Here is a 22,002-nt window from a genome sequence, read left to right as displayed (position 1 = left end):
AAAACTTTGTTTCACATCCTCTGACATCCTTTTATCGCTCGTGATCAGCCACGGATTCCAGATAAAGTTTTCCTACTCAACACAAAGTCTGGTGGGTCCTTATTAAGACTGAAAGTCGTTGTGGGTGTACTGAAGCAGTCGGATCACCGTCTGTAGAAGTGGCGACTCTTGCACTTTCCATCTTTTGTGCATGTGTCTTTAAATTCAAAAGGCAAAAACTTCTGAACGACCTGAAAGTTTTCTCTCAGGATTGAATCATTTACTCGCCTCGAATTCCTTCATTCTTAACCACACGCTGTCCCTTAAGTCATCCACCTTATCCAAACAATATTGAAACAGAGCGAGTGAGTCACGTTTCACGTCATCCATGTTTCTCTGTTGATGTGTGGTTTTGAGGTAAAGTACGAAACCGTCTAGTCCCCATGTTATTACTGCACTACAGTTCTACGAGGTTTCTCCCCAGCCGTCAAATTTATACCTCCTCCATCACCTCCATGACGATTGTCCTCGGTCCAGTCAGGATCAGGTTGCTGACCGTCCGGTAGTCGTGACAGAGGACGTTCAGTCCGTTCACCGACACCACGAAATGACACACCTGCAAAGAGATGGACAAGATAGGGGCTTGATGCTTTGGCTGTAGGGCTCTCAACTTTCACCACAATCACACAAGTTATGAAAAGAGACGCAAGAATGGATCAAGAAGTATACAAAGACATAAAATGAGGTGGGAGATAAAGGAATATTTTTCGTATCAACTATAAGAGGTGGGAAAAGTCCATTGCTCCTTTGTTTCAGAGCTATATTTAACATGGTGGCTCTGAAACTGTCAATCCAAGATGATTACAGCTGCAAACAGCACTTTGCTCCTGCAGCGACACCCTGCAAGCATGAAGAAGGGAAGTGTTTTACTCTAAAATCATTTGCTGAAGTAGTTCTTTGAAAATGTATTGATAAATCAGTTTCCTTGATTATAGAGACATTCTGTGCTTTCATGCTGTCATCATTTATGAACTGTGTGCTGCACTTTTCCACATCTCTCTCACATAAATCTTAAAAGCACAGTAAACAATCTGGAGCTGCAATAAGCAATCTATCAAATCACAAAATTAATCCAGAACAGTTTTAATTCATCAATTGTTTGTCATTTCTCTAGCATCGCTGTACACGTAAACATTTTCTGGTCCCACTTTCTCAGATTAGATGAGGATTAAATGGTTTTCTTTGCTGAATATGATAGTAACATGAATCTTTTGGGGTTTGTGATTTTGGTTAAATAAAACAATCTAAATAAATCACTCAGGGCAGTGGAAAATTATAATTTCGAATATAATTATATATATTTTATAGAGATATTATTAATCGAGAAAATAATTGTCTGGCTAATCAGCGCCACTACAATCTATTAAACATTTTAGGGCTGTTAAAATCTGAATATTGTTGCTGGATTGTATTGATTTGATTTTTTTGAGAGAACTTGAGCTGTACGAGATTAAATCTAGTTACTAGTCACAATGCATCTATCAAAGCCGGACAAATATACAGATTAACAGCAGCCATCTTTCTCAGAATCACATTTTCAAAGTTTTAGTTTGTATTTAAACCTCATAGATGAGTATTCCTTTAAAAAAAAAATCACAGTGCAGCTAACAATGTCCAGTAACGTAACACAGGTGTAAGTGACTACGGTCTAAGCTCCAACAGTAAACATCTAATTAACCTCAGGTACATCATGACACATTCCCTGTCACGTCTGAACCCTGACTCCCTTATCGTTATTTAACCACTGCTCCAACTCTGCAGCTCCAGATAAAAAAAAAAAAAAAAAAAAAAGAGAGATCTTGACTTTTGGCTACTGTTCTTGCAACATGATGCTGCATTTTTGTTTTCTTTTTTTAAGCTATTACAGTGGCACACTTGCACACACACTCACAATCACATTCAGACTCCTTATTCATTGGCTCTAAAATTTTCCAAAAGCTCTGCAATATGTAAAGAAGTATAATACATGTAAGAGGGAACAAAAGTACATTGTTCTGATATTTACTTCGCCTATAAATCAACAAAGGTGCAGACAACTGAGTGATGATGGAGGAAAAACTTTTACAGAGGTAAAGTATGTGAGTATGCATACAGAATCATCTTGCAGGGAGCAGCTTTTTAAACCCGGCCTGTTCCTTACACAAACTGAAGTTACTCAGAAACACGAATACATGCAAACAGTGGGTTATATTTCGGATTATTTTTTACCGCAATTGCAAATAAATGTTTTTCCATCACTCCTAAATATTTTAGTGAAGGAAAACTTAAAATAGGCAGAGGAAATAAGGGGAAAGAGAGATTAAGAGTGGTACAAGGAAAGAGACAGACAAACAAAATCCAGACTACTAATCCTGCACTGCAGAGGAATTTCAGACTCACTTTAATCCAAACCTTTTCAGTCTATAACACACTTCATGAAAAGTCAAAGTACTTTCCTTCATGTTGTTCTGGACACACAGTCTTTTTCTTAAATTCTATTTATTTCTCTCTCTGTTCCACCTTCCCTTTCAACCTCTTTCACTCTCCTCCAACACCTCCCCCTCTTTCTCTCCCACTGATGCTTCTCTTCTTTCAGGCTCTGGGGTTGTTAGGCTTGGCTGAGGCCCAGCTGGACTGAATGGCTTCTTGCACTGAGATGGTTAAAATCACTCTCACACAACGAAAAGCAAAGAAACACAAAGAGGCAAGAAGAGAGGATGTACAGGGAGAATAAACAACACGTGTAAAGAGGCCATGTGGAGATATTCAACCTACAGCTATGTTCAATACAAGGTTAACCATTCTTTACAAAAACGAGGTGAAAGGTGACCCGAGGTCATGTTTGACTTTATGTCCCTCCAGAGAAACAAAACTGTACAGTATGTACAGATTATATGCAGACAGTGTGTCAGTATATGCTGAATATACAGTTATAAGTATGAAGCCTGAGCCAGGACAAGGTTAGTTTAGCTTAGCATGAAGATTAGAGGCAGAGGTAATCAGGTAGCCTGGCCAATACAAGGTAAAACGTAGTATATGGCTGAACCATGTATGAAACCCCATACAACTTTAAATTTGAAATGATGGCATTTTATTTATTTTTTATTTAAGGGACACAGGAAATCGTGGCATTTGGCTGACCAATGGCGCAACTTCACTCAATTAGTGACAGACACTTGCGTTTATCAGGGCATCTCTTAACCTGACACTATAACTTTGCATCAATCTTGACCATTGTTAACTCAGCCAAGACATTTTAAATTGTTTTTCTGCACAGCGAAAATGTACAAGCTTTGTGCTCACACTCGACTAATCACAACAAGGTTTCTTAAATCAAACATAGAAACCCAATCGAGTTCCAATAGTTTATTTCAACAAGATGACTGTGGCCTCAAAGTGTTGACAAAAATAGAAAACCGGGTTTATTTGGTGCACTTCTACTCTTAAAAGAGAGTAAGTTAAATTTTGTATCACCGCACAGGCTCAGTCAAGACGAGAGAAGCCACAATATGTAAAATACTAATGCATTAATATTAAAAAATACACTCTCTAGAGTGAATGATGAACTTTTGACAGTATCCATGTGAGAATTCTGACTACAGAAAAGACTTTAAACCTGACCATCCAACAACCAAACCAATGATTATTAATCAGGTGTCATGATCACCCTCAAACTGAATGGAAAAATGAACGTTGACGTAGCATTAATTTGGCCTGATTCTAAAATCAGTCCGGGAAATACGAGTGTTTTCTAACTAACTAAAAGAATATATAAAATGATTGGTAAAAAAATAACAGTTGTTGACCGTTTTCCAGAGAATTACATGGATGATTTCTTGGGAAGGAGCAGTGACTTTCAGGGGTAGACTGGTTGCCTGACAACCTCACAATGAAAACAAGATTCCACGAGAGTTGGAACAAGTGAATTAGAGCTTTTCCCAAAATGTCAAACTATTCCTTTAAAATAGAGTCACGCTATAAGATTTTTTTCTTGCCTTTCTCAACTGGTCATAACTGTGTGTCTTCAGCAGCAAGATATATACTACATCTCAAACATTTCATGTATTACTCGATGATTAGATGTCTTAGGGTATTTGGAGATTACTACCTGCTACAATTCCTGATTCTTCAAAATGTTCAATTTAAGGGTTCAAAAGTTGTAAATTGAGACTCCTTATAACCATATGGTACAAATAAGACACCAGAACACACTGTTCTGTACACACACATACTTAATGGTGTGGACACAAACAGCACAGCCCAGGAAGCACAAATGGACCCAAAGCGAGACAAATAGACACCCGGCTCTACCTGCTGCGTTAAAAGTGCATTAGAAGCTGCTCTAAGAGCGATGTATTGCACAGTTACATAAGTGCTCTGGTCCATTATGGTCAGGACAATGCTGATGTGTGTCTGTGTGTGATGGAAAAGGACAGACAGCGTTTAAGAGGATGTGTATATGATGAGAAAAGAGCCCGGTGGTGCTTTTTACTACCTCCAATCTGAGTTCAGTCAGAGTACATTTCTCCTTTGGCCTTTTGCCTGGACTGTAGTGCCAACACATCACAGCATGGCAACCCCTCTCAAGGATTGTGTTCCTGCCTCATTATTACGAAACAATAAAACTACTTGGGTGAGGTGGAAGGGGAGTAGTCCACTAGGAAATGCAAGGAGTGTAATTAACTCCTCACTGTGGCACACCCTGCTGTGGACTAATAATCTTATCTACACTGATGATAGGATTAAAATCAGGCACTATATCCAACATGATATTCTGGTTTTGGCTTGGTTCTTATAAACTTTACTCAGTACATCAACAATCATGTTATATCCTCACAATGCACATGTAAGTCAATCAGTTTTTTTTAGTTCAAAAGAACAAATCACAAGCAAAGACATAAAAACACACATTTTATGAGCATGGACACCTTTATGACAAACTTGAACCATGATACGTGTTTCCATGGTAATAAACGGTAACCAGCAGTAACCAAAGCAGAAGTGATATAATTTCCACTGTTCATTTCCTCTTCCACTGGTAACACTTAAGCTCCTCTACATCTGTCTCCTTCCTCTTTTTCTACACTCTTCAGCTCGTGTTTTCTTCTCTCCAACATCCCTCCTTTCCTCTACTAGATTTAAATTTAGCTGCCATTATGAGAGAACGGCAGCAGTTCTGCAGTAATTTCCCGATTTAATCCAAACATTACATAAAACCCTGTAACCTCAGTTTTGGAGAAAAACCTAAAATACTGTGAGACACTTTAAAAAGACTATATTAAGCCAGTTTTCTCAGCACCTGCAGAAATGTGCTCACCATATCATTTAAAATGGCCTCACAATGTACAAGATTTCCAGATTTTTTTTTTCAAAAGTTGTTTTCATAACATTTTCAACCTGGAGTTCAAATTATGTTCTTAATATTATATCATCTCTACCCAGTTTCTGCTCCAAGTAACATGATTCTCTGCTTCTTTTTCTAGCTCCCACTGCTTCTTTCATTCAGCCGTCCTCTCCTCACCTCCCTCTCCATGTTGTGGTTAAAGTGCTCTGCATTCCCAGGATTCCTTGCTGCCACAGCTGTGGCAGCAGAGCCACCATTACCCTGTTTTCTTTTTCCCTCAACAACATTTTTTTCTGTGCGTACAGCTCCTCTTTACTCCTCACCCTCCTCCTCATGCCAGGCTGAAGCTACAGGGAGTATCCCTGACCTGAACCCTTCTTTCTATTCTTTTTAAATTCCTCTCTTCCATTCTTCTCCTCTTAAACAGCTTACAAATGTAAAGGAAGAGTCCTCTCTAAATAAATAAAAACATCAAGGTTGAAATCACTACTGGTAAAGTGCAGAGATGCCAACATCAGGTTTCATGCTATCAGAATTAAATAAAGTCTCCCCTCTCCACTCATCATATTGCATTGTAGGTCAACAGTCATGGAGGGAGTAATTACATCACATAAAAATGTCTTCAATAGTGATGCATCCAACAGACTGTAAGCAAGTCACTTTTCATTCAGGTAAAACTGCAATACCTTATTATCCATTGTTTGGAAGCAGGCGGACATGTTTCTGAAATGTAGGTAACTGTTTGGTAAAGGAGAAGACAGGTTGAAAGAGTCAACCTGTAATTTGTTTTCATTTTAAATGTTTCATACGCATATCCCAACCTGAAGCTCTTTGCATGCTGTGTTGTCTTTTGCATCCACACAAAGAAGCAGGATTTCTGCTTCACTCTACCTCTGTAACTCTGTTGTATCCTCTGTGCTTACCTAATCTATGTAACTGCTGTTTCCCTCTTACCAACCATCAAGATAACATCAATCTACTTACACTACATGTGCTGACATGTACCCTTATTTCTTTTGTTTATCTCTCGCCTTCATAGATTGACAGATAGACGAAGCCCACCGGGCTTCACAGCGCTTTCAGGATTCCGTGCATCTCTCTCAGTCTTACCTTCATACCAGCAGCAGCTGCTGGTCCACCAGGGTCCACAGCCTGGATGTGACAGGGTTTGCTGCCTCGCACCACAAAGCCCCAGCCCACAGCATCTCCCATAATCTGAGGAACAACAGCAACAGATGAAATGTTGATATAATATCACGCTGCTTTTAATCACATGCTTAGGATTTGAAGAGGTGGATCTTTGTGCTTACAATCATGTCATATGCAATACTTATTTGGCACCATGTGTTGATCACACTCATCTGAGAAAAAGTGCAGAAATGTGTGTGTGTGTGTGTGTGTGTGTGTGTGTGTGTGTGTGTGTGTGTGTGTGTGTGTGTGTGTGTGTCCTACAGTGAATGTCTTCTTTATAAAAGGTCCTCCTGGTGTCTGCAGCTCCTCTGGACTCACTTGTCTTTTCAGGACTGTTAAGAAAAACACACCAACATAACACAAAATGTTACTTGCTACCATGACATGGTGCCACTTCTGTGTGTGTAGAAATTGTGAATGATGGTCACATGCTAACAAGGTCTAGAGGCACACTGCTTTCTGAAACAGTATAGCTTTCCTTCCCCTCCTCTAACTTCCCTTAACCATTACACCCTTCGACATGACTCTACACACACACTAACTGGACTTTTGTGTCACGAAAACAATTTCAAATTCTTTATGACAAATGACTGAAAATTTGAAAACTAGAGAGCTGCGGGTGAGATGTCTGAAGAGAGCTTGAGTTTAGAAGTTACATTGAAGAAGATATTTTTATGCTTTTTAGATTTTTATCTTATTTGTTCAATGCATTCTTATCATTCAACCTGCCTTTTGATTACTTAATTCCTGTTTGTTCTGTTCTTTCTCCTTAAAAGTGAAGAACTTTGTTAATTAATTTATGACTGATTAACTTTCTGGCTTGAGGTTTGATGATTGCAATGTTGTTTATGATTTGTGATGAATTAATTAATTAATTAATTAAAACAGCAGTATGTAATGGCCATAAGGGACAATTTCACCAGATATTATGGTGAACATGTGCTTCTTTAGGACAATTTCAAATTAGCTTACAGTATGTTGATCAATGGGTAAGTGTACTAGTGGAAAACAGGCTTGTGCACATGTGCAGTTCCACAAAGTTTGAGCAGTAATTGAGATTTGATGAAACAAAAATGTACACTGCATATTTCAGCCTGAGAATTTATAATTCAACAGCTGTAAGATGAAACATAAAGAGAACATGTACAACAGAACAAAATCTTTAAATGCTAAAATCAATTGCAAACCTGAGAGAACGTTCCTCGTAAAGCCTGCGACCTGTGTGTACTGTGCAATATTTGTGTATTTGACAAATCACTTGTGACCTATGTAGCGCTTCATTTTAATCTGATTAAGAGGAAGGAAAGTGAGCCAGAGTTTTTATCTTCTTAATTTAGACATTTTCATAATCTCTCTGGAATCCTGATCTCATGAGATATACAGTGCACAACAACTTATTTTTACTACTACATTTATCTGTTGTTTCCGGCTCATATTAGAAGCCAAAAACGTTTCTTTTAATCTTTCTCACTTCATGAAAGCATAAAACAAATTATATCGCACACAAGCTCATCTTCTTTGTCTCATTTGTATTATCGACTGTGAATGTCTTATATTTTTGGACTCTGCATCTTCTTATCATGCCATCCGTACAATTACTAATGTTAAAGCACAGGGGAAATACCCTCACTGTCTGTGTGTGTGTGCCTTCCTTTTCCTGTTCATTGTGTATCGTGTGTGTCACTGCCCATGTTGAGTGGTTCCTCTCGTACAAAGAGACTTCTGTCAAGGACTTTAATTGGATTCGACACGTCTAAGGAAACCGCACAGTAGTAAAGACACAAAGCAGAAAACGTACACACACACACACAAGGCTTGAATGGGGCACTCATTCATTCAAGTCGGCTCTCGGAAGTTAAAGCAGTCCATCTCCAAATGATATACATGCTTATGACGCTGTTTGCAGTACATGCATGTATACATGAGGTCATTTAGCCGCTCTCTTCTGCATTTGTTAGTTACAAGTCCACAAAAAGAAAAAAGTCAAGCCAATTCACAGTTTTTGATGGAATGAATGGCAGAAGGTGGTTTAAGTCATTTGCCATCGGTCTGTCAGTATGTACACAAAACATCGATCAATTAACTTCCAGTTCAGAACCATGCCCAGTTATCCCAATTAGTTATGAGGAGGCTGGAGGAGATCTGTATGCATTGGTTTCTATTGTCTATTGCAGATTTTATGTAACGACTAATTATAAAAAATGAACTGAACATAACAGCTTTAGAAAAGCCGACACTTGAACTCAGAAAAGGTACATGAAAACAACTTTTTATATCTCTCGAATTACATTTAAGAGCTGCACAGCTCTTCACAAAGCACACTCTGAATCCATGTTATCCTACCAGATTTCGGGTTAAAGAGGACAGGTGGACTGCTGCTGAGCGTCGGACTGCTGCTGTAATAGCCGCTGCTGCCACAGCTGCTGCTCATACTGCTCCGACGAACTCCGACCACCACCTTTATCTCTTTGGTGGGACTAACTGAGACAGATAGACACACAAACTGAGATGTTAGATGACAAGAGAGCCAGCAGAACGAGAAGGAGCCAGAGGGGAAAACAGCAGTGTATAGACTAGAATTCATTTTCACAGTTTATTAATTTAGCTTCTCTACCTGGAGGTCGATGTGCACACCAGTACAGCATCACAAAGACTCTTTCACATCATTAATATTCAAAATAACAGCTCATTAAAATACACATATGTTAGAATAAACTAGGTAATTTATTTTAAAAGAGTGGTAGAGAAACATCAATACCTCCAGTAGTAGCATATATATATATATAAAAAAAGATCTCTAAATATATATCTAAAACAAAAGCTGCCTATAGACAAAGAAACAGATTCTGCATCAAGCATTTAAAATCTGTTCTATATTATGAATTACAGCAGAAATTTAGAACCCTTGTCCAACTAGTTTACAATCACACTGCAAATCATTCTGTGGAAATTGTGTGATTAATAACATTAAGAACATAACTAGATGACTTGACAACTTATTTTTGAGATGTGATGAAACTCATGCTTCTGCCTAGCAACACAAACAGGACTGCTCTGTTATCTTTATATGGCAGACACCACCAAGGCCGTCAGTTATTGTGTGTATTTGGGTATGCGTGTCAACTGAAGATAAGGCAAAGGGGATAAATATGTCACAGAATCCAATAACCAGGGACAATATTTAAACTTTATAATAAGACGCCTGCTTCGATAAACATGTGAGCAGGTCGCCACAATGATGGTTTTACCATCACAACTTTCCAGATCCCATAATACCATCCTCATCTCAGAAGGAGCAGGAATCCGCAAATGTTTGGCAATTATATTTGCAATATTTGCTTGAAAGATTACTGGAAGGAAGATGATTATTTTTTGTTGGATAGAGTACTTGGCTCATTGTGTCAGCTTTGTTAATTATCTATCAGGTTTAAATTGACGGACGCGTAACCTCAGCTTTTTTTTAGAGAACATAAAGTGTGATATGTTTCAGTGTCTACCTGAGAGGAAGCTGGTGTTGCCTCCGTCTGAGTTTTGTTTGCGGAGACAGAAGGGGCTGTCGTGGCTCTCAGGGATGCTGCGGCCACGCTCATGAAGGAGTTCGATCAATCGCCGCCGTCGCCGGAAGTTCATCCTGAACTGGAAGAGGAGCGGCCCGTCGACAAAGTGATGCTTGTTGGTGACTAACAAAGACAAATGGATGAGAAGACAATAAGATTTGTTACAGAGAGATAGAAATAAGGAGGAAGGAAGAAAAAAGCAGAAGCTTTGAAGTGATGTAATCTTTGTGAATTTTATCCCTTTATCGTGGGACAGCATTTAATGCCTCACCCCAAGTCATAAATATTTTAACAATGATTTCATCAAGCTGAGATCGCCTATCTGAACAAACACAAACAGAGCGTATCGACCCCAGCCAAACTCGTTATCAGTACAATTTTATTTGAATGAATAATAAGCTTGTCAAGGTGAAATTAAATCATATGCACCTGTCAGTTCACTGTTAAAGCTTTGATTCTATTCTAGTTTTAGATCTTAAAAAGTAAAAAACATGTATTTAAACTGGAAGATAGAAAATGTAAACTCCTTGATGGAAAAAAAGATTTGTCTCTTCCTCTTGTTTGCATTGTGGCTCCGGAAAGTCTCTTGTCAAATAGGCTCCGAAAACGTCTCTTATGTTGTCCGTCTTATTTGCAAGTGATTCCTTTTGTTTTACTTTCCGCATCTAATTGACGACTCCCTTGTGTCCTTATCTTGTGACCTACAACCAACTCAGTATTACCATACGAAAGCAGATACAAAGGGAATGGGAGTGACTGTCAACTGTTTGTCACACTATAAAAGCTGCCCTACAGAGGAGTGACGTTAAGCAATGCTGGACACCTCTCATGTAGTTGCTCCTTCTTGCAAGAATAAATATCCAATGTATTTGATTTTGAACAAAGCCTCTTGAGTAATTTTTCCAACACTCCTAAACACACAAGACACACAGTTCACGCAATCATACAGTTTTGAGAAGATAATTTTGTCATTTTTGTCTATTGCACATTTTAAGTTTTTGCTAACCTCCTTTTATGGTTCTTGTAGTGTTAAGCATTTTATATAACCCTTCTTTCCAACCAAACACATCAGCAATCTGCTTAAAAACCCAGTTTCCTGTTTCTGGTTCTGAAAGTTAAATATGTAAACTGTTCAAATAGGATTATTTCCATCAGAGGCTGTGCTGTAATGTCATCTCTAAAATGATTAATCAGACCGATCTGTAGAGGAGACTCCCACCCAAACTAAAAGAATCCATCAAGTGTTGGGCTCTTTAGTGTTTCTTGACCCTTATTTGCCCTTTAAAGCAGCAGTTCCTCTCAGACTACATATAAACCTCCTTCAACAACATGAAATGCTCTTATAGACATTTTAATTTTGACTTCTGTCTCATTTACTGCATTGCTGACGGATTTAAAGCATTATATAATGTGTAGCCACATTCAAGTCATTTTTTTAAACAGCTCATTTTTACCACAAGAGATGAATCTTACTCATCGCCATACACACAAATAAAAACAATTTAAAAATACATAGCAAGATTATGTAAGGAAAAAGTTCAAATGATCAGGGGTTAAAGGCAGTGGTCCATCTAGTGCATATTATGTTATGAAAACAATTAAGTTTATTCCCCACTGTATGTTATTATTTGATTTAGGAGCAGCATAACGAGTAACAAACAATGGGTTTATGGTTAGTTTACATGCCATTTTGTTGCTGCGAGGCGACTCTCAACCCAACAAAGTCCACGTCTTTTGTATGAGAAAATGAAAAACAAAAAGAAAGTGCTATGGTCCAGCCTTTAGCACATGTTCCACTCCTCCTCACATTCATAAAGTGAAGTGTAATGCTGGTATCTCTCTCTGATACGGGGCGATCTTGTGTCAGTTATTGTAAATAACTGTGTGAAATCATGTCCAGTGTGATCACAGCCTGCTGCTAGTCTATTACCTTTGGCACAGAGATACAGCTACTCTACTCTGACCGCTTCATTTGTACATAACCTGCAACTTTTACTCATTACAGACACCTCTATGGCTGTTTTAACAAAAAAAAAAAAAAAACAGCCTCCAGTGTGTCCCACAGTTAACACACTGGCCAGACAAACACAATGTGGATCCATCCAGACCTTCTATACGTCATATGTATGAATGAACGGTTTGAGACCGACCCTCTGACCCGCAGAACAGGAATGCAGACCAGCTGGTCATCTCGTTCTCTTTTTATGAAGTGTTTCGAAGAGGAAGTGAGGGCCTGTAAAAACATATAAAACTAAATAATTTGTACTTACTGTAACACAAGGGCATGAAACAATATACAGAGTGTAAAGTCCACATGTCATGTAAGTAACACTAGCACAGTTATTTCCACTACAGGATGTCTCTGAGGCCGGCAGGGAGCAGATCATGCTCTGAATTACGTTAACAAGGTGAAGTGACAACACACACAGCGCTGCCGCTGTGTCTGTGTGTGTGTGTGTGTGTGTGTGTGTGTGTGTGTGTGTGTGTGTGTGTGGTAGCATCACATTCCTCTGCCTTGGAGATGCTCAGCCCTACCACAGCTCTTGAGAGATGGGAGATAGGAAGTGAGTGAGAGGAGAAAGAGGGGGCAGATGGACCCACTGTGAGATGAAAGGCATTCAGGCACAAGGAGATAAGCAGGCGCAGAAATAATAAATAACTTCATCACATGATAAACCATCTCTCCATCATTCATCAGTCGTTCCTTATTCTCTACTGTCAGGAAACATTTTCTCTCTGTTTAAATCTATTTGTATATGACAAAATCGTGGCAGCAATTACGTGACATTTTTATGATTTCTTTGCTCCTCGTAGCTATCTACAGTCTGCAATCCACTCTAAAGTACTTCAGCATGTCAACCCCCCGCTATGTTGAAGACGATACTGCGCATGTTCAATGCCTCAATTTACAGCCAAGCGCCACATGTATCCTCATCGTGCAACACGCGCATCAACAAACCGGTGACACCGGCATAATTTGTTGAAATGAAAACAAAAGCCTCTTGCGCCGAGGCCGTGTTTCTTCTCCGCATTAACACACAGGCTAATCTAATCCAAGACTCGGGTGTAAAGCAGAAACATCCGAATCAAATACATTTTTTATGTCACGCGCTGAACCGACAGAAGCACAATGCGCCTCCAGGGCTATGTTTAACAAACTGCCAAACATGAATGGTGCCGGACGCACCGCACAACGGGAGTATTACAACTAATGTACGACACATCCCGCAGGCAAACGCGTCTACGGTTAGTTAGTCAAAGAAGTTTTGAAAACTAGCTTTAAAACCTTACCAGGCCAGAAGAAGACAACAACTGCATGCTCCATCAGTACAGCTGGTCAAAGATTTCACACAGCTGGTGCTCATCATGACCTTGATTGGATTGACTTAAGGAGGGATATCAAACACACCTGGAGAGAACATGTTTGATTACGCTGCACACGAAGAACAGGCATTCACACTCTGCTAAAATAATTTTTTTTTAAAAACAACAACATTTGGCTTGTCAATTACGCTAAAACTCTGCAATAAACTACTCGTGATGAAATATACAAATGCAGAAGACAGAGTACCTGACTACACCTCCACAGCATGAGTTCTGATTTACTTCACAAATATTTTTTTTTTACTTGGTGTAAATCATTTTTAGAATCATTTCAAGATTCGTGCTGCGTTCAAATGGAACTGTTGAGCTCGTGGTTACGACATGGGAAGTCGCATGCACCGTATGCTTGGCGTTAAAGTTGTTGAGTTGTAGGAACACAGTTGCTTGGCAACGTGGAAAGCGTCTAGAAGCCACAGTTTCCAATTTAGCAAGCTAAATAACGTTATTCAGGAAATGCAACGGCACCGAGGAAAAGGTGAGATCAATATTTTTCCTCAGACGTAGGCTCTTATCGAAGTTATGTAGAAAAACTCTACATGACTAAAATTAATCATAAAAATTCTTCTCTTGTAAACGGTAAATATGACCCCATTTGAACGCAGCAATGTTTTGTGTAAAATAAAGAGTCATAAATACATACAAAGTTATTCTGTTCATATCCTGTAATCAAGTACCTGCTGTGAGATTATTCTGGCGTTCAAATTTAATTTAATTAGGGCCCGAGCACAGATGGTGCGAAAGCCCTATTGTTATCCAAGCGATTATTATGATTCTCCGTAAACAACTGCATTTTTGGAGGCTTTATCATATTCAAAAACTCATGAAAGTTGGTACAACCGTCTCTCCCGGCGAAATTTTTTTGTATTTTAGTGGAGTTGCGAGTGGGCGTGGCCAAATGGCTCATTAGCGCCCCCTAAACAGATTCATTACAGAAGGAGGAATCGAACTGCCAAACCTTTTACTGAGAGGCAACAGTGCTAATCACTGCGCCACCAATGTTCACAGGTGATGGGCTGCATTGTGACAGATCTTCAAATCAGATCAAATATTCATTCAAATGCGACCAAAATTGCCACAGACATTCTTTGGATAGTAGATATACATGTTTTCAAGGGGGTCTGCAGTGATATTAAATATCTTCCTGTAATGTATAGCTCTGCGTGAACTCCGTGAACCACTTTCTCCTGCCGCTATCCGTCCTCCTGCTAGATAGTCCAGCGGCCTACGACACCGACTCTGAGCTGGAAACGTCCTCATGAAGACACGAGTTCCAGCCCCGCCAAGGTAACACACATGATTCACTGAGGGCGAGTCCCCTTAATAAGCCACACGGTTCACAGAGAGCAAATCCCTCTAAAGGTAAGCCACATGGTTCACGGAGTCCAAGATCTCCTAAGGTGAGTCTCTCTAAGAGTAAGCCACACTGGTTTGTACGTGTAGTCATACTAATACCAAACCAAAGGTCAACAACAATACAAAACAAAAAAATAGAAGTCCAAAAGTGTCTTTTTCTTTTTCATATTTCGGACATATAGTATGACTCAGTGGTGTTAGAGCAGTTGCCTCACAGTAAGAAGTAACTTGAGGCCTGCATGTCAGTTCAGAAAAAGGTCATACTCCAAAAAGTCATGAAAACTCATCCAAAATATCCCAAGTATGTCGTTCAAAATATTCAAAGAAAAGTCATGCAGTCGTCAGGCATGTCTTCCAAAAAGTGACCCAAAATTCATTTTTGTAGAGTATAGAGTATATAGTATAGTATGCAGCTAAGTTTGATGTTTCACCATGACACAAGAAGTTGATGTTTAAGGTCAAACGATGCTCCAAACCTCATGAAACTTGAGTCAGGCACCAACTCTCATGAGTTTTTGAAGATATTAAAGCTGCCAAAATAAGCCTTTAAAAAAAAAAAAAAAAAAAAAAGAAGAAGAATAAGGAACAAGATCGAGAAAAAAAAATAAAACTGCAAGCGGAAATATGCCGACCCTCGCGTGTTGCACGTCGGGGAGCTGGCGGCCCCGACCCGCTGGATCCTCGACGTGAAGTTGCAAGGACCCGCATATCACTGCTTGCAGTTTTAATTTACATTTACTTAAGTACTGTAATTAAGTTAAATCGTACATACTTTTCCCATACTTTACATACTAAATATTTGTTAACATGATACTATAACAGATTAGAGTACCCCTATGTAATATAATTTGTACAAAACTACTATTACTTTTCATACTTTTACTGATAAAATTTCTACACTGTACCTTAAGTAACCTTTTGAGATCTTTTATTTACTACTAGTAATATTTTTACATAAGTACAGACTCTAAGTACATCTTTCACCACTAAAACTACAAGCTGAATCAAACATAAAATAATACACGTTCACAGATAACATGATACTCATAGTTCCCAGCTGTAAAGTCAAAAGAACATGTGACCTCCTAGAAGCCATGACATGTGCGTCACATCTTCCTCATGTTTATTACTCAGTAAAATTCTGCAACTCTACTTACTCTTGAACATAGCCCACAAGTCAGGTCAGGTCGAGCAGAGGAGATCGAGAGAAACAAGACGCGCGAGTAGTGAAATACAATCCCGGTCAGTGCGAGATATAATGTGGGTCAGTTCAAAACGGCTGGGAGCACAAAATGAGCAAGAATGAGTTTTAGGAGCGAAACTAACACAGTTTCCATTTTAACATTTAGAGTTAGTCTTTAGAGACCACATTAACCTATTTTTTGTTTTAGGTGGGATAGTTAGAAGATCTCGTTCAGTGTATTTTTATGAAAAGCTTTGACCGTTACCCAGATTACATCTCTCTAGACATATCTGTGATGCTAAAGAAGTAAACTGGGTCCCCTTTTTTTTTTATAAAATAAATAGGACATTGTTTTTTTGTTTTTTTTTAGTAAAGTTAAATGCATGTGTGAAAGTGCTGTAATCAACATCTACAATAGTTATCAGATTGTAAGACCCAAAAGAGCAAAGCTAAAACCGGTGCCACAGAGCTATATAATGTCGAGGTCTCCGGGTTAAGGACGAGCTGTATCAGCTGTCTGACAGGATCACGTAGACATAAGTTGGGACCAGTCTACAGGAGCTACTAGCTTTACTGTCACCAAGGGTAGTTCACAGACCATCAATCTGTAGACAGCATGGCTGCCAGCCAGAATATGTGCCCTTCAGTTGAAGCTGCTTTGACCAGAGGCAGCACAAGGTAATGAAATTGTTAGATGCTTGTGCAAATTATTACATTGCCTGCATTACCCAACTGAAGTTCATATGGTGAACTGAATTTGATACTTTACACATCCAGCCGTTACAGAGGAATGGGGTCATTCATTTTGAGTCATGTTTCTGGCCACCTGATGAATGCATGTCCAATGCTTATTCTCCTTTTGGCTGTTTTAGTTTCCAACAACTCCTGTGGGAAATATGTTGCTCTTCAACAGCTAAATGCTCCTCCGTGCTCACAAGCTAAAAGCCAAATCTGTCTGTCTGCCGATTGGAGGTGGGCAGGTACTTACAATTGGTTTAATCAAATTATTTTTTACAGCAGCATGAAGCAGCTGAGAAAACGACACAAATGAGAGCGGTAAGAGTGAACCAAAATATTCAAGTTATGGGCTAAAAAAAAAAAAAAAAAACAATGAACTAAAACACAATGCATCCAAAGCCCCAAACACTGCACCTCCACCATGTATAGAAATCCAAAGCTGCGTTGCCTGGATGCCAAGCTATCACTGGACAATCACTGTTTGGGGGAAGGGTTTAACAAATAGCCAACACTGTGGGTTCCTCACCATGAACAACCTCATTCACAGGCAAGCAGTCATTGCTAACAAAAAAAATATTTATTGTATCTAGACATGTCCCTTTCCAGTCCAAAGGATCAAACAGTGAAAAGTGCAAAAGTGTGCACCCCCCTCACCATGCTGGATGATGCCATGCTCAAGAAGCCTCCGCCCCAGCTGCTCGGTCTCCTCCCGGGTCGCCATCTCCCCCTCCTGCAGCAGCCAGTCAGTGAACTCAGAGGCCACCAGAGTCCGTTCAAATGACCCGCCCTCCTCCTCTCTGGTCTGTAATAAGTTGTTCTCTGTGTTCATCAGCCTATGGAGAGAAAAGAGCAAACGTTTGTAAATCACTTGTTAGGAAGTGGAAAATGAGTCAAAAAAGGTGATTCAATCTTTGCCTTAAACTCAATCGCACACACAGTGGCAGCTGGATGGTGAAAGTTTGGCTTTATAGAAACTGAATAAAACAATGTCACAATTCAGCCCAGAAGTCAGTTTGGTTTTAAATCAGTTTAGCATCTACAGCACAGTAATAATTCTCCTAAAAAAAGCAATGTGGATATCCTTAAACAGTCATTTTTAAACGCCCAATGTCTCCCCAGTAACAACTTGTTTATGGTACACAGAGTACAGTACATACTTAGCTGATGGAAAACAGAGTAAGCTCTCAAGAATTCTGCAACAATTATAATTGATAGCCATAATATAAACCTTCTTTCTCTGTCCAAGACTTGAAACTTGGGTTTGTGTAAAAAGTAAAGTTTCCCCAGACGGAATATCCAACATAGAAAATCTTCCAAACCAGCAGATCTGCCCATTTCTCCACTCAGTAATCTGCACAGTCAAAATACATGAATAGACATCTGTAACTGTCTCCAGATTAGCACTTCAGCCACAGAAGTGGAGGATTGAGAGTGACTCTTAAAGCTAAATTTGTGTTATTCCTAGAACCTCATACACCCAAACTACAGATCATATTTGCACGATTACAAGGTAATTACATCAAGAAAAACCGTCATCGCAGCTGGATGTAAAAGCCCAAACATCTTTTTCACAACAGTGAACATCCATTATCTATACCCGCTTTATCCTGAAGAGGGTCACGGGGGGGCTGGAGCCTATCCCGGCTCACATTGGGCGAAGGCAGGGTTCACCCTGGACAGGTCACCAGTCCATCACAGGGCCAACACATAGACAGACGGAAACAAAGATCATTCACACCTAAGGGCAATTTGTAACCTGAGACGCATGTTTTTGGATGGTGGGAGGAAGCCGGAGTACCCGGAGAGAACCCACACAGAACATACAAACTCTACACAGAAAGTCCCAGGATTCGAACCCGGAACCTTTTTACTGTGAGGCGACAATGCTAACCACTGCTCCACTGTGCTGTCCTCACAACAGTAAACATTTACTTACTAAAACCTAAAAAACATCACAAGTTAGTCTGAGTTTTACTGCTGTTTTTTTTCCTGTTTAATTTATTGATATATGTCTATATAAGATGATTACATTAAGTAGTTGGTCTTTTCTCAATGGCACCATGTAACAGACTCCAACAAAAAAAACAAGACAGGTACACACTTGCAAAAGAAGCAAACTGCTGACGCTTTCACAATGAATGCCACTCTCCTAAAAACACATTCACGCCCGTCATTTACACCCAAACACTGTTTCCTGCACACTCACACAATGTAAAAGAGCTGTAACAGCTTTACAAGAAACAATACGTTGTCTGTGGTACACCTGAACATGTCATAACATGTGCTAGCAATGAACTGGAAGATCAAAAAGACACTCAACTCTCCCTGTCTTCGTTTGGCTGTGTTTCACCGTCACAAATTATATCCCCAAATTGTTTTATTGCCCTATCAATCATTCACTGATCCCATAAAACCCACACAATGTGATAAAAAAAAAAAAAAAAAACAGACAATATCGTGTGAATGGAATAGCAGCTTGGAGATATGTAGGAATGCTCACAATATTCAACGACATGAATTTATGGAAAACTCAAAGTTGCCAGATGAAGACACCAGACACATCCTAGAGCTGAGCAATCAGGCTTCAGGCAAACAACCATCAATTTACTCTAATTAGACCAGTCCAAACAGGAAAGAGGAACCAGTGCTTTCAGTCTGTTTGACAATGAACAGAGAATCTCTAAAACTGTATTAATTTAACTACAGAGGAGACTGTTTCTATGAATTTCCACCAGATCAGTCAAGAAATGGTTAGCTTAGCTTTACATAAGGACTGGAAAATGGGGAAACAATTTAGCATGGCTTTGTCCACAGGTACAAACATCTGATCACCAGCACCTCTAGAGTCCCGTACAATCCCAGGGTCTCCACTACTTGCCTAGTAACTGCTGCCAGCCAGGAAATGTGGCACATAAGCCAATTTAAAAAGGTAAATTGTCATTTTTACACTTCAAATTTGTTTGGATTAAACAATCAATGTATAGCATGTTAACTAATGAGCTTCAGATGTGCTGGTAGGGAAACTGTTATCCCATGGTAATCCACTTCCTGCCTTCATGCTTAGCTAAGCTACTGGCTGTAGGGTTTAATGTTGTCAATGGAGGTTGGTATCAAGGTTCTCCTTTAACTGTCCGTAGGTAAGCAAACATGTGTATTTACCACAATTTTAAACTCTTTTGTAAAGACTTTGTGTGCATGGATAATTCATAAGACTATAAATATGATGCATGTAGCAGGCAGGTTTGGGGTGACATAGAAAAGCCACTTATTGTTTATACATAAAGGAGGAGACAAATTGATATCTTATTGAATACAGAATATTTGTGCCCAAGCCATTAGTGCCCAGAAGAACAGATTTTGTGTTGGTTAAGCTAAATGGGGACGCTAATAAATGAAATGAAGCTGTAGGAAACCTAAATCAGGTGCAGCTTGTAAAAAGCCTTCTCTCTGATCGAGAGTCCTTTTGGCCTGGACTGTCCTCTTAGTAAGGTTCATTCAACTACGACTGATGATGAGAAAGCTGCCCACTCACAGTTCAAGAGTAAAAACTATAATACTGTCGTTAAACTCGGTCCCAGGGTCACCCTGTGTTCCTCGAATTTCAACCCTGATTTGAGTCAAAAATAGAACATAAAACTGGTCCAAGGTGCACAGCCACAACTGCTCAAGTCTTCCAGTCATGTCAAGTCAACACACGACAGAACACGTGACTGGTTTGCATGTCACATGTTGATGGATTGGAGCTTCAGCAGAACTGCTACGGCCCAAATTAGCAGCGGGCATCATAATACAAACGTTGAAAGAAGAGAATATAATGTTCCATGAGACCCGACTGTGTACACGATGCCTTTTAATCCATTTAAGCACGCTAAGTCAACAGATCATGGTACGCTAGCTCAAAGTGATTCACTCAAAGTACTGTACTCTGAGCTTTGAATAATGGCAACTTGAGTAACACTCTGCATTATTCATTACCTGAGACTACACATATGGTATATAAATGGATCATGCTAACTTAAAGTGGGACAACTGGAGCTCCCATGACCTGTATATGCACTCAGAGCAGTTGCTCAGTCAGCATAGCTAACTGAGCCTGAGTGGTGTCCAGTGAGGTGTGGTTGTAGGATAACCAGGCTTTTCCCTGATCTCACAGTTGGTCTTGCATGAAGGTGGAACAATGATGACTCTACAGCCGTACAACAAATCTTAAAACAAATAATGCTGCTTTAAGGGGCCTTTTAGGGGCAAGTAAGATCACTATACAGTAAGCAAGCTGCTGCATTACAAAGCAGGAACAGAAAAAGCTGAATATTAAGATTTGATTAGGTTTTGAGTTTAATTATTTAATGCAGAGTCGAAGTGATTACTAAATATAGCTCATTTCGAAGTAGAGCTGAGGTAGAGTTAAAAAGTACAGAAGTATAAATATTCAAAATACACGGTGCACAACAGTGTATTTACAGGTAGATCTGGTATGTATGCACAGGTCAATACAACAGTTAAATGTGCCAAAGTACAAAGAAAAGTTGCATTATTCTAAATATGAGATACTGATTTGTATAGATGCAACTTGTCCTTATTATAGTATATGATTATACTGTGTTATATCTTTCTTGTTTAGGTTAGTTTGCTTGTGGGTTTGGTCTCAGCAGCGGTTCAAGTTTCTGGCCAAGAGCCCCTATTTACAGAGTATGAATAAATTTGTTGCTATCTCATAATATTCATGCAAACATGACTTTATGATTCCCTTTTAGCTGCGTTGTAGCTACTTCTCAGCTAAACGAATCCTACTGTATGTATTTCCATGACACAGCCTGTACCGACGACACAGACTGTTAACAAGCCTTAATGACATATAAAATCAAATTAGTTTTATTTCTAGTCTTTAGTCTCAGTTACAGCCTCCAAAGGCTCCTCACTGATACCTGATGGAAAAACAAATGATTAATGAGCCTTACTTACTACTCAGGGATTTCAGTACACATCAGCACCATTATAATCGAGCTTTAGACCTGAAATGTTTGATATTAATGTTAAAATGTGCTTTGTTATTAACCTTGTATAAATCATTAGCGTTATTATGACCTTCTCCTTTTCGCCAAAAAAAACAACGATATAACACCAGTCACCAGTAAGTCATGTAAAAGGTTAGCCCCTATCAGTTATAACATTGCATTAGTATGTTTAGGAACGAAAGGTTCTGTTGTTAATCTCAATGTAGCTGCATGTATTGT

At 39.3% G+C, this 22,002-nt stretch overlaps 1 protein-coding gene across 2 annotated transcripts in view; it reads right to left on the bottom strand.

Annotated features, from left to right (window-relative positions):
• The window catches only part of deptor (DEP domain containing MTOR-interacting protein), a 35,542-nt gene that overhangs the window by 3,176 nt on the left and 10,364 nt on the right, over window positions 1-22,002 (bottom strand). For both annotated transcript variants that reach the window (XM_069143152.1, XM_069143153.1), the window contains exons 5-10: window positions 17,423-17,601; window positions 10,051-10,233; window positions 8,897-9,034; window positions 6,815-6,885; window positions 6,473-6,577; window positions 479-595 (exon numbers count right to left, since the gene is read on the bottom strand). In XM_069143152.1, coding sequence (XP_068999253.1) covers window positions 479-595; window positions 6,473-6,577; window positions 6,815-6,885; window positions 8,897-9,034; window positions 10,051-10,233; window positions 17,423-17,601 — 793 coding nt within the window. The remainder of the gene's footprint in view (window positions 1-478; window positions 596-6,472; window positions 6,578-6,814; window positions 6,886-8,896; window positions 9,035-10,050; window positions 10,234-17,422; window positions 17,602-22,002) is intronic.

The sequence above is a fragment of the Embiotoca jacksoni genome, unplaced genomic scaffold (genome assembly GCF_022577435.1).
Source record: "Embiotoca jacksoni isolate LCO1_2020_lvr unplaced genomic scaffold, fEmbJac1.0.p SCAF_11, whole genome shotgun sequence".
NCBI lineage: Eukaryota > Metazoa > Chordata > Actinopteri > Embiotocidae > Embiotoca > Embiotoca jacksoni.
This window is presented reverse-complemented; position numbering and strand designations above follow the sequence as displayed.